The following is a 16,525-nucleotide window of genomic DNA, read 5'->3' as shown; positions in this document are numbered from 1 at the left end:
TAAGAATTTCGATTGTGGAATTAAATAAGGAAAGACGTTTTTCTCTGCTTTACTTTGGTTATATTTTAAATATACGCTATAATTCTTAAATCTTGCTCGTCTTTTCACTTTCTTTCGCAATTATTCCGCGTTTAACCTTTCTATTAAACTTTTAATTTCCTATTATTTTTAGTGCCTCGAGAAAACACCTTTTTGTCCAAATGGGAGGCAAAGGACAGGACGGGCGAAGGGAGAAAAAATATTTTCAGGGCAATTTAAAAAAGAATAAAGAAAAGTGGAAGGACAAAAGAAAGAAAGGGAACAGTTAAGAGAGCGAAGTCAGAGGAGATGATATTTTTAAAAATTGAAGGGAAGAATTACAGCTAGAGAAAGTCAAGAAATTCTTTATTATTATTCCTGCGAGGTTTAAAGATTTCAAATTTCGAGAACACTCTGAAAGTATGTGACTGATGAGCCGTAGATAAAATTATTAACGAATACTCTATTCTCACGGAAAGTTCTTCGATGTAAAAGTGTAGAGGATTATAGAAGTGGCCTGAGAAGTCTGACGGGCTGGCTTATACATATGTAAAGGGATATTTGTAGCTTGCATCGATAAACCAACAAAAGAGAGCAAACATCGAAATGTTTCTTCAACCCCTGAATTAAACATTCTATGGGGCTGACTAACCCAAAGATTTCCTTGAGAATACCTATTTTATGTTTCAAGATAATTCATATCATATTCATTTTAGATTCTGTTAAAGGCAGCTGAAATTTTCAGTGGAAAACGTTTCGCGAAACATAAAATAGAGGAAATTTTCAAAGACAAACGTTTCTATTGAATGGAGAAACATTGACGTAATATAAAAATACTAAAATATATTTGTCAGTAACAGGAAACGATCGATTTCAAACTCGAACGATTATAAAAGCATAAAAATGTTATTCCGAGGAAGAGGTCCACGAGTTTCGAGCCTCCGCCCCGGTTTAGATCGACCGAAGCTTCTAATCAAATGATACGTTCATTGGGATCCCTTTGTCGCTTTTCGCGAGCCGCGCTAGCCAATGGCGTTTACATCTACAATTCTAAAGCCCCTGGCCTACTTGAGATTCTTTAGAATCGTGAAATCTAGTTCTAACCCGTGCAAGTGGTCCAACGGGCGAACCGTACGCAAAACTTTAAGCTGCATTTCAATTGACTCAACTTTCAGGAGGAATTAAACGGGATGTACCACTGGAAACAGTGACTGTTCCCCAAGCGACAGGTTAGCCAACAAAAAGAATTTGATTTATGCAGCGGTCTACTGGTTTTTCCAGTGTAGTTTCCGTCGAGCACGACCCGCAAGTGCATTTATATTCTCGTGTCTTGTGTCATCAAAAGTCTTCCGGGGGCTTCTCGAGTATGAGAACTCGGCCACAACCATAACTCTTCTCTCTCACCTTTTATTTTCTACCTCTTCCTACCCTTTCATCTCATCTCCCACGCTCGTTTTCCCCGTCTTAACCTCGTCCCTCGTATTTTCTCTCCACCGTTTTTCCCGCTCGTCTGATAGAGCATAGTTTCTACCGGGTAAGCAAGGAAACCTCATAAGACGCGAAAGTCGAGGGAAAACGATCTTAAGGACGGAAAGAAACGAAGCTGAAAATGTGTGCAAGGCTGTTGTCAGCTGTACAGTTTCATACGTTTACGCCTTATCTCTGCATCCGCGATAATAATGTCGACCATGTCCCGGGAATTTATGATTCTTCTTGAATTACAATTATCTTTCCCGCGAAGATACGACGCGCTTAATTAATTTGTGGACGACGTACTTTTGTTTACGGACGTACGTAAAATAAAACGTTTCTAAGATATTTCTGTCGAACCGACACGGAATTCGAGGAGAACCTTTTCCGCAAAGCGTCGACGGAAGCGTAGAATTTCGAGCCTTTCGGTTAAAATCATTTCGATGCATTGGGTGACAAATTGATTTGACATTCGCGGGTGGCGCGAAAAATCGAGCTTCGAGCGCGGAAACGCGACACTTTCGGCGATCGGTTACGAAGGAACGGAATCGTTCTTCTCGCGAAAATATTATTGCAAATGCCTTTACGATTCTTTTTCCAGACGTTTACGTTTTATGGTTCTACGTGTTCGCGGGACTTATGCTCGCGTATCGCAATTTTTTTGTACTCGTCCTCCTATATTGCTCGCGTCTAACGTACTTCTGTTCGTGACAGATATTTCTTTCCGCGAATCTAGTCGACGAAGTTGTAGAAATTGTCCCGTTAAAATCGTAAAAACGAACGGGTCGGTAGGGAAAATTATTTCCCATTTTCTTCACTTTTTAATAGCATTTCGGGATATAATTACGTTTTACAAATGTCAAGATAGTTTATTCAGTCAATTTTTAGTTTTGAGACGTATATCGAATCATTCGAACACGTTGAACGCGAATCGTTTTTCGCTAATGGTTCGTTCGTCGTTATTCTGCCATTTTGTTCACCTCTTCGCATAATAGCATTACGATTAAATTGCAAATGCGTCGGGTGCAAGGATCCCGTTAAACAGCGACGATCCATGTGCTTGCACATAACAGCATCCTCTTAAAAATGTTAACGGGCCGTCGAAAGCGATTGTATCGTTTAAATTTTCATTGTACGCGTTCGTCAGCGAAGGGCTTAATTATTTTTGGCTGGATCGATGAGATTTTTCAATGGCGCCGGACCCAATCGTCGACCGTACAGCCTCGAAATAAGTAGTTTAAGTGCGTTTCGATTTTATGCGTACCGATAAACTCGAGTCGTTTCAAATTAAACGATCGAACATTTGTTTTTCGTCGTTAAATATTTGCAATAAAAAATCTGTACAGTATAGAGGATCGCGATTCTCCGCGTTCACGCTGAACATAATCGAATATGCAAACTTCCTGATAGTCTTAACTCCATATTTTGGAACAGAGATTAATTAATCAAATAAAGAGAATATAGGAGAGTAAATCAAATAAAACTGAAAATACGAGCTTTTCGAAGGAACCTCTTATTTTAAGTAGTTGAATTTGGTATTTGTTGGAATTAAGGTATTTCGGATATACGTTCTTCGATTATTATCGGCATTGTCGATGCAATTATTCGGCGTGGCTTGTATACGGTTCGCTATTAGGGTGCATTGAAGTTTCGAGAATTCGGGTTTCCCTGCATTCGAATTCCGTTTAATTCGAGCATCAGTCGTGCCCGAGTTTTCGGTTAATTCTGACGCATTCGTGGAAAAGCTTCGTCGTCGGACTGACATCCGTGAATTACGTTTGTTGTGAATGAAGTCCTTAAACACGTCCCGTAACCTGTAGAAGGGCCTCGCGTTAAACTTCCAGTTCATTCATTCGGTATAAATACCGCGAGCGAAGAGAGAATTTGGCAATCTTGGCCAAAGAATTTCGATCCTCTACACGGTTGCAAATATTCTTTTACCTGATTACCTCCTATAGTTGGTCTTCGGTGAAATAATAGACGAAGTTTATTAACCGAAAGTATATTTGTCGTTTGGGGTATCATTCGTCACTTTCGAGAAAGTACGATTCCACTTGAAGAAAAGATCGTTGGCACCGAAACGTTCATCCGTTTAAAAAATTCGTATTTTTCGCGGCACAAAGAATCGCAGAATACATTTACAGGGGGCGAGTTTTACTTGTCAGAGCGAGAATTTACAGCGCGAATCGAGAGTAGGCGTTCGTACGTATTCACAGTAATATAATAAACGTTTGTTACCTTTCGTTATTGTCGAAAACGAAACGCTTTGATGTGGAGTGTAGTTATTAAAAAAACCCCTTTGACGAAAGTTTCCGAGTCTTTGCTTTTGTTATTTTTACAAACAATTTTCGCGTTCTCTAGACACGCTGCTCCATTTGCATAGTTTTTTCGTTCCGACAAAGTTGCATGGATGGACTAAAAAGACATAGCGCGATACCAACTTTGAGTTCTTTATGATTATACGAAAAAATTGTATATCGTCGGTTTGGAAAATTTAGTTGCAGACCATTTGATATTGCCTCACGATATTGAGATTAAAATTATGTTCCCTTCGAAGCTATTGGATTCTTGTTTTCAGCTGATAGTTGAGTAATTTGCATTTATAGATTAAAATCGGCCACCCTGTACATCCAGTTAGGGTCTTTGCGTAATCGTGAGTCAGGCTGAGTAAACTTTACGGCGGATCGCATGATTAACGAGCCGTTCCAGAGGCCACTTGCAGTTTAGACGTCGAATCGTAAGTCATAATTTGAGCTGCATCAAGGTCCCTAATTAGCGACGAGTCTGTTTAGCGGATTAGCGCCGAAACATGATCGCGAAACATCGTAATCGAACACTGATTCGGAAAGCAGCGATTTAGCAGGTATCGTTGACGTTCCAGAAATTAATTTCACCGATAAATAGCAACAATGTTATTGTCATCGACGTTGCGATTATTCTCCTTGTCTGTATCGGGGACACACGTTTCATTATTGCTAGTAGTTTGAAATCGCTTGCGCAGATAACGCCAATGCAGGGAACAGTTACTGGAGGGACGTAGAAACGAGATTCGTTATCTCCGAAATGGAAAATTCTACGCGAAAGCAAAAAACGGAGGGAGTTCTACGGAATGTTTGCTGAGAGAACATTTTCCGATACGATATCCAGATATTAAACGAAAGAAAAAATTTATATTCGAACGTACAAAGAGAGTAAAATAAAATCGACAACAAGTATTTCGAAATTTATTTTCTAAATCACTGTAACACGAGAATTAATTCGATTCGAACAAATAATTTCAAATAAGTTTCTAGTACGCTGTTCTATTTTGTGATGTTATACGTACATCTACGTTATTACCAGAAACGAGGTTCTCTGCCTCTTCTTTTTAACATGTAAACGATTATAATAAAACAGGAACGTAATAATTTCGCGTAACGATAGGAAATATCAATATTTTCTCGATGCATTTTAGAACGATTCCGAAATGATTAATTTAGAGACAAACACTCGAGAGAACGTTTCTTGTTATTTGACGTTCCCGGTTCGCTTCGACGTTTTTCAAAGTTTCGCATCGAGTTTCCATTCCTTTGCGCAATTCTCGGCAATCTTTTTTGGTATGCTGTTCGACTCCCAAAGGGGTCGTAAGGTACAGAGTGTAGTGAAACCGTTTAATGGAAATCGAATTACTGGAATGAAACTAGAAACAACTCTTTGCTCTCCCTTCAGGGAGCATTTCGCGGAAGAATGATATATATTTTCACGGATTCTCGACGAGGCGGTGTCGATCGTTCGAAATTCTCGATCCTTTTTCTCTTCCTGTTTCGAATAACAGACCGAATTGCTCTAATCTTAATCCCTTTGCCCTCCAATTCCTCACCGGTGTTCCATTTTATATTATTCTTATGATTTTTCTATTTTACCAATTTTTCTCGATATCTTGAACGTTATAAACTCGCGATAAGGTCCTGTGCTTCTATAAAAACCACAAAAAAACAAACTTTATGCGAAAAATAAGGCTTCGAAATTTGAGTACGACCACCCAAGCTTTTATTTTGAATAGTTTTTTTTAGGTAAAAAGATAATACAAAGTTTCCTACTAAATTTATTTCGATTTTTTATTTAAACTTCAAATAAGCATAATCCCGATCAGGATGCAAGTTTTTAATTGAAGTCAGCGCCATTCGATTACGCGCTATAAGCGTAAATTCAATCAGCTTGGACTTAATAAAATGTTCTATGCCAGCTTTATCGATAAAAGTTTTCGAAATCTGTTGTTCGTAAATCCGAGGAATACGACGAGTGGGATGAACATTCGATGTTTAATTTATTTACTTTTCGCAAAGCTTTTTGAGAAGCATGATGTTGGGTCGACTACGATATCGCGTTGATTGGCAGACGCCTTTGATAAATTCAATCAATTTTTTCTAAACGCGAGTAGTGGTAATTTGCGGAGTGATTCGTAAAGCGAAATGCATATTTCAAAATTAGAGCGTTTTATAGTAAAGGGACCTCGAATTATATTCGTAAAGTAAAATATGGAATTGTTCTTCCAAAATTAATGAGATCGAAATACAAACACGATTTTTAATACGTTAGAAAAGCAGAATTCATACAGAATCAAAGAGTGAATTATCTATTTTATCAAGAAACTCGACTTCTAGACTGTAAACATTTAATAATTAACAGTAAGTAAAAATAACAATCCGCGTCTCTGTAATATTAAAAATGTTTGGGCACACATTTTCATGTTTTCCGTTACGTTCGTTTTGTTCTTAATTCCGTAAACGCTCCTTCTTATCGTCGTAAAAATAATTATATTACGAGATTAACTCGTTTCGAAATTACGTTTCTGTATTCCTCATTTTCTTCGCGCGCAGCCGTTTTCATTACGAGAACAGCTAGGAAAAAGAATATTCTACAATTTGTTCATATTACGGCGTAATCAAAATTGATTAACACAATGGTTGATAAGAGAACATGGAACGCAGCTTTTACAATTATTCGATAAATGGGTACATTTTTACAGTACCATACGATAGAAATTTACAATACAATAGAGAGATTAATCCGGCTCGTTAAATTATTTCCAATGACGCGACTAGAGTGGTCATTAAATATTATATTCCATTTCACTTTTCGCCCGAACGACAACCGTGGCCCAATTACGGTTTACGTGTGTCGTGTATGCCACGTTGTGCTTCGACATATTTTTTATTCGCAGCTTGTAAGTAATGGATGACGTATTTTAGAGTAACTTTTAATCGATCCTCGAAGTGGAATTTATGTGCGCCATATATCGCGTTCGTTCTACATGACAAACACGACTTGCGTACACACCGTTTGGTAAAAATTATTTTACGACACAGTTTTGAACGCTTTACACTTCCCTTAAAGCGGATGGATAAACTGGTCATTTCAATCAAGCGATTAACAATTATTTTTTTTCGACCTTTTCGTAAAATTGTTTCCTCTGCAATGTATTATTATCATTTATCGAGGCGTTCGAACTTCGCAATTGTTAGAGAAAAAATTGTCTCATTTAAATTAATATTCTTGACTTTAAATTTAAATGTTTTATGTATTTCATAAGTACGAACGGTATATTAAATCTTAAAACGGTCAAGCAGAATTATTACACGAACGATTCTATTCTATTTTCAAAGTTTAATCTTTTCCTCTCCAATTCGACATGAGATTGCAACATTTTGAGTCGGGCTATGAAACCGCGAATCATTCACAGCGTTTAAATGCATGTTGCCTTTATTGAATGTCGGTTGTTAAGGAATCCTTTGTCTTAATTCTGTTTCGCGAACACTTTGAGCGAAAACGGTTAGAAACCGTGTTACGATACAATAGAATAGACGTCAGAATTTAAAACAACCGCTGGAACGTAATATTTTACGTAAAATATTATATCAATGGCGCATTAAATTTAAAAAAAATTCCCTCGCAGAAACCGTGTAACGAATTACGAATCATAAAGCATGTTTTCCGTATCTCGTTTCGGACAGTTTATCTCAATTAAAAATATTCAATGTTTCGCGTACAACATTCCTTCGCAGAGAATTGAAATTAATAACCCGTAGCAGTTGTTTTTTTCGAAAATATCTTTTGCAAGCACGTAGAAAATACGTTCAGGTATTCGTCGGTCCGTGGGAAATATTTTTAATAAAAACATCGCATTGCACGTCGTGCGGTACGAAACTCTTGAACCAATTCAGCAGAGATTTAAAACATCGACCTGCCACAGCCGTACGTTCGTTCAATGAACCTCGAAAAAATCTAGTTTCCTTATTCGCGAGTTGATAGAAAAAAAAGAAACTATAATTAAATGAACAACTCTATTCTGAAATAATAACAGTCCGCGGTTATTTCTATTTATCGGCAATTTCCCACTGCCATTCGCCGCAGTGCAGCTCGCAAATCGAGCTGCCGTTATTGTTTCTTATCGAGCAGAACTCGTTAATGTAAGTTCACGCAACCGTAAGAACCGATGATGGTTAAACATTTCTAACGAAGTGTAAACGCGAAATTTCATCGATTTTACCATCTGCTTTCCGATCGCGATTAATTTACAACGTTGCAACATCGATGTAATGCACACTTTCGTACTAATTGCACGGATTTAATTAGATTTTCCACATACTCGATCTTTTCGAATCAGTTCTCACAGGAGTATTTAGAATTTTATTAAGACGAGGGTTGTTGCTTCTTCGAAACAACTGAATTTCCATTCTAAACATTAAGGTACAGTCCGTGTACAGAAAATTTTTTTGAAAATAATTTTGCGTTACGCTCGTCGCGTCATTGGCTGGCGTTAAGTAAATATAAAATGTTCTCCGGCCATTTACCAGCCACGGTTCTAAATTCTTTCGTTAATTAATTAAAAGCTGTCGATACTTTTTATGCGATCGTTGATAAACTCGTTTCGGGCGTTCCCGAGCGAATTATTTCCGAACTAAAATATTTATAATGGACATTATCGCGAGCCGTAAATACGGTTCGTTGTTTTGTCGGACGGTTCAATAATTATTCCGCGGACGTGAAACGCGTTCCTACGAGATCGCTGGCCGTAATCGGAACGGAATTATCGCCGCGATACGAATCTATGCCGAAATTAATTACGTTTAAAACGGGGGGGTTGTGTCGCGTTTCGCTATCGTCATATTTTGATTGAAGATTTCCCGATCGATCTATGCGGGATGCTTCGACCACGGCTTAACTGACGTTCGCAGATTAAATAAATTGACGAGTAGAAAGTGTCACTGGCACGTCTTTGTTCCACGGTCGTGCACTTTTTTCACCCGTTGCGCGATCCCTCTTTTACTTTTATTATTATCCTCGTCGTAATTAAAAATAAACTACGGCTTCGATTTTCACTTTTTCACTCGCGTTATGGCATAATAAAGAGCATGGAGTTTGACGCGATGATTGAAATAGAAGTGAGAAATCATCGATGAAATTTCGTTTTCGGGCGAAAACGAAATCGAGAATAATATCAATTTTCGAGTATTAATTTGGATACGGAACCGTTACGAACACGAATGCGAATTAACGGAAAAATTATTGATACGCGATACGCGTAGTCCGCATTGCAAAACAAGGTGAGTTTTGGGACACCTTGTATATTGGAGGATCCACCGTTCTGCGAGATTAAAATCGAGGGCAATTTTCGTCCTTTCTTTGGGAGTGGCGATCCTCGACCACGAACGGGTAACGTGGCGTGGAACGATATAAAAGTAATGACAGTATCGAAAACGAGGGGATAAATCGATTGGTCCATGACGGACGTTTATCAAGAATCGCGGATCGGGATCAAGACCGTCGGTTCGATCCCGCCTTGTCCCTGTCCCACCTGTGCACACGCACGTCGACAGCGATATTATTCCTCGAGAATGGTCCGTTGCTCGTGCCGCTTCATAAATCGCTCGATTTATCGTTGCTGACTCACCGGGATCCATTCGCGGTGCAGCGTTACACCTTTGGGACTATCCCATCGGGTCTCGCTGATCTATTGGGAAGCCTCGTCAATATCCCACGACTTTTACCAATTTTTCTTCTTTCTTTTTTTGCCCCGTAGAACGATAATTATTTCGCGAAAAAGAATCGCGCACCCTCGAGTACCTATTTGTCCAATAAATCGTGCAGCATTTTTTAATACCTTGTATTTAAACGTAATAAATATCGTTTCGATTCTCGAACGTTTCTATCAATGCAATGCAACGTGAAGTTTATTTAAAATACAACGAATAAAGATACGATGAGAAATTTGACAGGGGGAAAGTAATCAATATATTTTTGAATACAATGATCGGAGAGAAACGTCCCAATCAAGTAGGAATAATTTTTGCGACTTTGTTAAGAATGTGTGATGGGGAAACGTCTTTTCTAAATACGAGTGACGGCTGTTTGATATTATATCATGGTCCCAGACTCTAGGATTGAGACCTAGAGGGAATACAAAAGAAACGAGCTGAGCGTCAGGGCAGAGAAAAGGGTATAAAAAAACACAATGTTCCTCCCATCCTGTTTGGACTTGTCTGTTCCCTATATTTTCGTTTCGATGAAGGTAGCTCTTGCCTCTCTTTCTCTCTTAACTTTAGTGACTTCTCTTCCCTTCCCTCGTTAATATATTTTTGTAATTCCATTGTCCCTCACCAACATCCATTCTTCAAATTGAATAACCCGTTCCTCTGTTTCGACGCTCAACTTTTACCTTTTTTCCTAGATCGGCCCTAGAATCTAGGACTACGATATTACATTAAAAATAATACTAAAATACAGATTTAATCTGCTGTCGATATCGTTACTTTGAAAAAGTATATCGATGTTTCGCGATGAAACGTAAATGGAAGATTGATCGAGGAGGCTGCAAAGAATGGGAAATTATAATGAACCCGCTATACTGGAAAATGAGAAACGAACAAAATTCCTATTCAGAGTCACGTACTCTGTAAGTTTAAAATAGATTAAATTGCATTTCGATATTCGTATTATAAATATTTTTAAATATTGATATTTCTACGAAATCTCTTTAGAAATAATTCTTAATACTATAAGTTTACTTACATTGAAGTCGGCTGTGCACTTTACCAAATCCGCCGGATGTCCGGAATAGAGCTTCAACGTTTGCAGTAGACCCTTTAAATAAACAATCAGGAAGTAGTACACGATTGCACGGTACACATAATTCGTCATTTTCCTTCGCGAGTCTCGTTTCTCCTTCGTTCGTTGCGCAGCTTACGACGAAACGCAATGGTCACAGTTTTCGAAAACTTCACTTCTCGGTTTCTCACCAGTTTCGCGTACGAAAGCAAACAGAGAATTCAGATTCCTCCGAACTGTCTGAATAATTCGATGTGCTCCATCGAACGTAGCACGTAATATTCCATCGAGCAAATACAAACTGGAAAATGCGTGATAAAAGATTTTTATAACGAGCTTCGTTTTCCCAATAGACGAAGATACGACTTCGCTCAATTAAACACGAGCAAAGATAATACACGTGTCGGTACTTTGATCATTTTTGAGAATGTATTTTCGCATAATAAATTATTCCTTTTTACGAATTATAATTTGTCTTCTGTACAGCTCGTTCCATTTCAATTCGTCCAGAAACAAATATCGTCAACCCTGTTATCGATATTGAAAACACACATTATGAACAACACTTCTTTATAGGTAGAGGTGTTTCGGATACTTAATCGTTGAAATGGTCATTTAAGACCACTTAGAACAAAATATCGTAGCACGTTTATTAATCATTATATATATATATTACTATTATTGCGTTAAAAAATCAAAGTTCAGTACGAAATCATGTTCCACAATGTGCATATCGAAACTTCTATCGCGGGCCATTTGTGTTCGAATTCCTTGATACGATTAATAATTCCGACGACATTCGCGTCGATCGATCAAAACAGGCCAACTTGAATTATCGCAAACATTTCACCTCCAGTAACGACGTAATATAATTACCAATTACGTTTCTTCTGAAGGGGCGGGGGCGTATCAATCGTCGAGAATTCGATTCGAGAAGTATTATTTGCTCGCGGAATGGGGTAATAGAGAGAAAATGCGCAATATTTCCGCGCTAACGAATCTAGTAGCCGTGATTCGGATCCATGGCGAAATAAATTCCGACCGGCGTGTTCGCAATTTATTTCACAACAAATCTGGATTATGCGTCACGAGCACGCTGACGTTTACATCGGGACGTAAGCTCTTCTACACGGACCCGCGAATATATATTTCTTTTTTTTTTTTTCGCCGATAAACCGTTTTTCCGAGCAGAATAAATCGCGAACAGTGCGCAAATTAACATTGATTTCCTGACGCGCGTACGAGGATCGTCCACGATGTTTACACGCTGCAAGCACTCGGACGCCGCAAGCGAAACAATTATTTTTCCTTCCATCGCATATTTCGTACGCAACGTGTGTCATAAACACGCTTCTACGTTCCAAACGAAAATTAAGAGTGACGAGGGACTCCCATCTTTAGAGATTTTGATTACATTCTTTCTCGATCATCTTGAGCAGGTCCAAATACATATATTTTGTAACACTAATTAAAGGGAGAAGAGTTAAAATATGTTATAATTGAAAGAACACTTTTTAACGTTAGATAAATTTGAATAAATCCCTGTTTTTTTCGTGTCGGTTCCGAGAAAAATGGCGGAGGAACTTTTGCGATCGAGAATTAGGAAGAGCAGGAATTGAGACACTCTGTCCTTAAGTCTCCGTGCGAACACCGTGACGGGAACGATACTTCTGACATCGTTTTCGAGAAATTGCGTCGGTGCAGAGAACGGCGAAGTAGAATGGTCGATTTATCCGCGCGACACACGAATCGGGGCCCTCAATTTCGAAAAAAGACGCCGATACACGTTCGGGGAACGGCGCATCGATCATTCGAGGGTAAGCGTTCGCGGGATCGATCGATCTTTCTAAATGGCCCGCGCTTTACGCCCGCGTTTTTACGGTTTTTTGGTCCAACGCAAAGGTTCTTTTTTTTTTCTCTCTCTCTCTTTCTCGACGGACCGTGTCGCGACAGTGCACCGCGGATTTTTCCATTCGGAGAAAAATCCTCCGTGCGGATTTGCAACCGTAAAAAGTCGTTTTCATCTTCTGGGCGGTGGAAAAGCCCGATCTCGCGGTATTTCCCGCCGATTAAACGCCGCAAGACAGTGTTTCCGCTTGTATACTTCTGCGTTAACCGCGCGCGCGTTACGCGAAATTTAATGCGGGACTTAAGAGATTAGTCGACTCGGTAATTTTTAAAGTACAAGCGTGCCGCTGGCTGTTAACCCGTTCGGACGGATATTAATTCCCCGCGGAACGGATTTTTTCCGCGAACCAACCGTGATCCGTTCTTGTTTATAGGCACACTTTTCCAACAATTATGAGGCCGGATGAAATATCTTAGCTATACACTATGTAAGTTTTAACGTACCAAGAGAACGCCGGAATAACGCTACTTATTAAAAGTACACAAACTATATCTATTGGTATTATCAGCAAATTATAGCGTAAAATATAGAAATATTCTTAATTAAAGTAGTCTTCCTTCTAAGAAAACCTTAGAGCAGTATTTTTTTCAATATTATTTAATTTTCCTGCCGCGAATAACAAACGAGTGCCTTTTTTTTTGTACCAGCGCAGCGAGAAAAACTCGACAGGCAAGTGGTTAATGAAACGATAGATTATATTCGCTCACGCTGTTCCGTACGTACTCAATGCCTGGTAATCTAATTTTAATCTCTTACAACGTAAGCCACGAAACCAGCGTGTTGCGTTCAAAAGCGCCTACTACAAAGGCAAACGTAATGCATAATTATCCCACGTTCGCTCTTTATTGAAACGTACGACAATGCTCGCTCCTAGCCTGCAAATTGCAAAGCGTTTTCGATTTTCTATTTTATCTAATTTCGAACGACCGTGCGTCCTTTGCTGGAAAAGCAATAAAAGATATTAACAAGACTACAACTTATTGTCCTGCTCGCCCTATGCGGGCGGTTCTGAACCTTTTCGAGTTCGCAGTACAGTTTAGAACCGCGACGTCGAATGAATGGCGCGCGATAAGATTTTACTGGCATCCTAAAAATTTTATAGCGACTTTTTATTTTATTAAATTTTGTCTCCGGTTTCTCTTTTTAAACCAAACAATTTTGCGATTGCACTTTATGGCTGGCCAACGCTCGTAACCGTTCTAATTCATGGACGTGCAGAAACTGGACAGTTTTTCGTTTGGATGCTAACGAATTTTGATAAAAATTACTTGTGAATGATGCAAAACACGATACAAACTGTTATTAGTTTTATCCAATAATATGGTCCCTTATTATCGTAATATTCGAACACTTTTGTTCGATAATCTTCTACTTAAGAAAAGAGAACAGAGTCGATAAGACACGTATTGCGAATTCCACGCTGCACGTTAAGGTTATATCTTAATTGTTTGCTCGAACTTCTGCTAAGACGAGAAGTTTCCTAAACTCTACATGTGCTCGTTACGCCGATTAAACATACCATTGTTCGTGAAAGTTCACGCCTTTGTCTATGAAAATTGAATCAATCAAACTTGACTGCTGAGAAATCGGTGTGGCGAAAAATACCAAGAAGCGCCTAAGCACTCGTAATATTAAATAAAATAAAATCAGTTACATCGACCAGAATATTATCAATGTCAAGGAATTTATCGGTCAATGTATCTTGGCGTGGAATCATTTAATAACTCGAACCGCAGAATTTCGTTTTTTCCAGCCGCCTGTTCCAACTTCTCGAGCAAATCAATTGGCAGAATTGTGTTGTCATTGTAACGACCTGAGTTTGGTTATGGCATCGATTGCTCGTAGCATCCTGCTGGATGGTTACAATTTCACTTCCTCCTTGTTCGCGGATTGACCAATCGATATGTGTTCGATCTGATTGTCGATCGAGCTGAATTATTACGAGCCCAGCCTGCAGCCGCAACTAAACGATGTTTGCATAATTTTACCGGATGATCGATGTATTTTCATCGCGGTGGAGTTTCCCGTTGCATGACACGAAATTAAGCAACATCGAATCCGTCCTCGCAACGTCAATGCTAATTTTGGGTAACCGATCTCGGCTGAGAAAAGAATAGATAATTGCCTTGTCGTTCTCTAACGTTGTATTCGCTGGACAAACTTAGATTCGTCAATCCTAATTCCATACGTCGGGAATAATTGTACGTATAATTTTGTTAGGAGATTACCGTGGTATATCATTGAAGTATTCAATCACGATTAATTATACACAAAATCTTATACGTCAGTACCCCTAAGCCAGTCGCTAGAGACAAAAATCGACCGAAAGATGTAATAATCAGAAATAATTTCTTTTCATCATTTTTCAACGAAAAATATTAGACTTTGCGGAGTCTCCTACGATAAACACGGTGATATTGGCACTTCAAATTTGGACTAAAATAATACAAAATTCGCGTTTGAAATGTACAAATAAAAAGCAGTTCCACGCGACGTTTCCGAGGCGTTCTTTTTGGAACTTTTTTCTGTTGACTCGTCAAACGTGATTTTTATGCTTTTTTAGTTACACTTTGAAACGCCGTGTCTCTGGTTCTATTTATCGTAGAGTTGTGTAACGTCTCGTTTCTTGTTCGTTGAAAAAGTTATTAAACTCCTTTTGCGAGATTATTCTGTATAATACCGAGTACTCTGCAAACTGAAATACATTAATCAGTGTAATACATACATACATAAGTGTAATAAAACATCTACTTCTAATTAATGCAATTTACATTGTCAGTTATACTTTATTTTTATCTTTTATTCGAATATTTATTACGAATGCCTCCTCGAATATTGTAAATTTTACCTGCTACTGAATATCGGTTTAAAAAATCCGCGAACAGTTTGTAATTTCTAAATTGATTTACGTACGAGACTGTTGTTTGTTGCAACTCTTTCACTATCACCACTCGCAGCACCAATTACGATCAATTTCCAAAGGAATATCTTCACGGAAAACCGTATTTGAAACTTTCTAGTGGCTCAACAGGTTCTTGAGTCATCGAGGCTTCGACGATCGGTTTAATCGGATGGAAAACGAGGGTTTCCGGCCGCCTCTCGGACGATCGTTTCGTTCGAAATGAACGCGGATGACTGTCTTATACGCTAGACGCCACCAAACCCAATACCCAAACCATGAGAGAGTAGGGAGAAGTGGTTCTCCTGTTTACTCCTGAAGGTTCTTCTTCAGCACGGACGTTTTCTTAAACGCACACCTTTGGAATATCAACAAACAACACGGCACTAAGTGGTATGCAAATAGGACAACGATTCGAGAATGAACAAAGAATTTCTGGAATTTTTATACCGCGTTCGAGAGGATTTCAAAGATGGAAAAATAGAATATTTGGTTCACACTTTATTTACGAACATCGACAAAAATATTAGAAAAAATTTAAATTTAATATTCATACTTTTTTATCTTCTTTCGATATATTTGCAAAGTAATTTTATTATAATCTGATTCGTCTTCAGAGCACTCGTGCAATTTACTCGAATGATTTAGTTGCGACAGCTGATGAGCTTTGTTAATTAAAACCCTGCATCTCGCGGATACACGAGTGTTCCGAAACTGTCGGTGTTTTAACGAACGCCGATTTTCGTTTATTCGCGAGAGTCGACGGTTTATAGAGTTTGATAAAAAAAATGTCTTTATCGATGCCATAAATTTTCTTCCAAATAAAAAGTTCTTTATATTCTGTTTTTCGCCTACGATCGAAAGCCGATAGCAGGCCATTTTTGTGCAGCCATACATTCAGTGGCATTAAATCATGCGTGACCCCAGTACCTATCAATTAAAGACTAATGATATAGTCGCGTTATGCATGTGTCATTCTATAAACGATTTTTAAATAAAATATCTGATTAACTTTTCTTTTATATTTCCCACGAAGTACGAGCTCTTTGATGCTATGTTTATTCTTAGCTGAAAATTTCAGAAAGAATATGCAAACTCATTATCGATTTTGAATATAATTTACTTGTTTCGCCCGACTCGCG

General features: G+C 38.6%; 1 protein-coding gene across 15 annotated transcripts in view; it reads right to left on the bottom strand.

The window, feature by feature from the left end:
• Mp (collagen XV/XVIII-type protein multiplexin) overlaps window positions 1-16,525 on the bottom strand; it is a 301,479-nt gene that overhangs the window by 46,974 nt on the left and 237,980 nt on the right. For 14 of the 15 annotated variants that reach the window (XM_076776823.1, XM_076776815.1, XM_076776813.1 and 11 more), the window contains exon 5: window positions 10,540-10,611. The exons of the other annotated variant lie outside the window; for it this stretch is intronic. In XM_076776823.1, the coding sequence (XP_076632938.1) occupies window positions 10,540-10,611 (72 nt within the window). The remainder of the gene's footprint in view (window positions 1-10,539; window positions 10,612-16,525) is intronic. 15 annotated transcript variants of the gene reach the window in all.

Source organism: Colletes latitarsis, chromosome 11 (genome assembly GCF_051014445.1).
Source record: "Colletes latitarsis isolate SP2378_abdomen chromosome 11, iyColLati1, whole genome shotgun sequence".
In the NCBI taxonomy this organism is placed as follows: Eukaryota; Metazoa; Arthropoda; class Insecta; order Hymenoptera; family Colletidae; genus Colletes; species Colletes latitarsis.
Note: the sequence above shows the minus strand (reverse complement) of the source record. Positions and strands in the feature narration are given on the sequence as shown.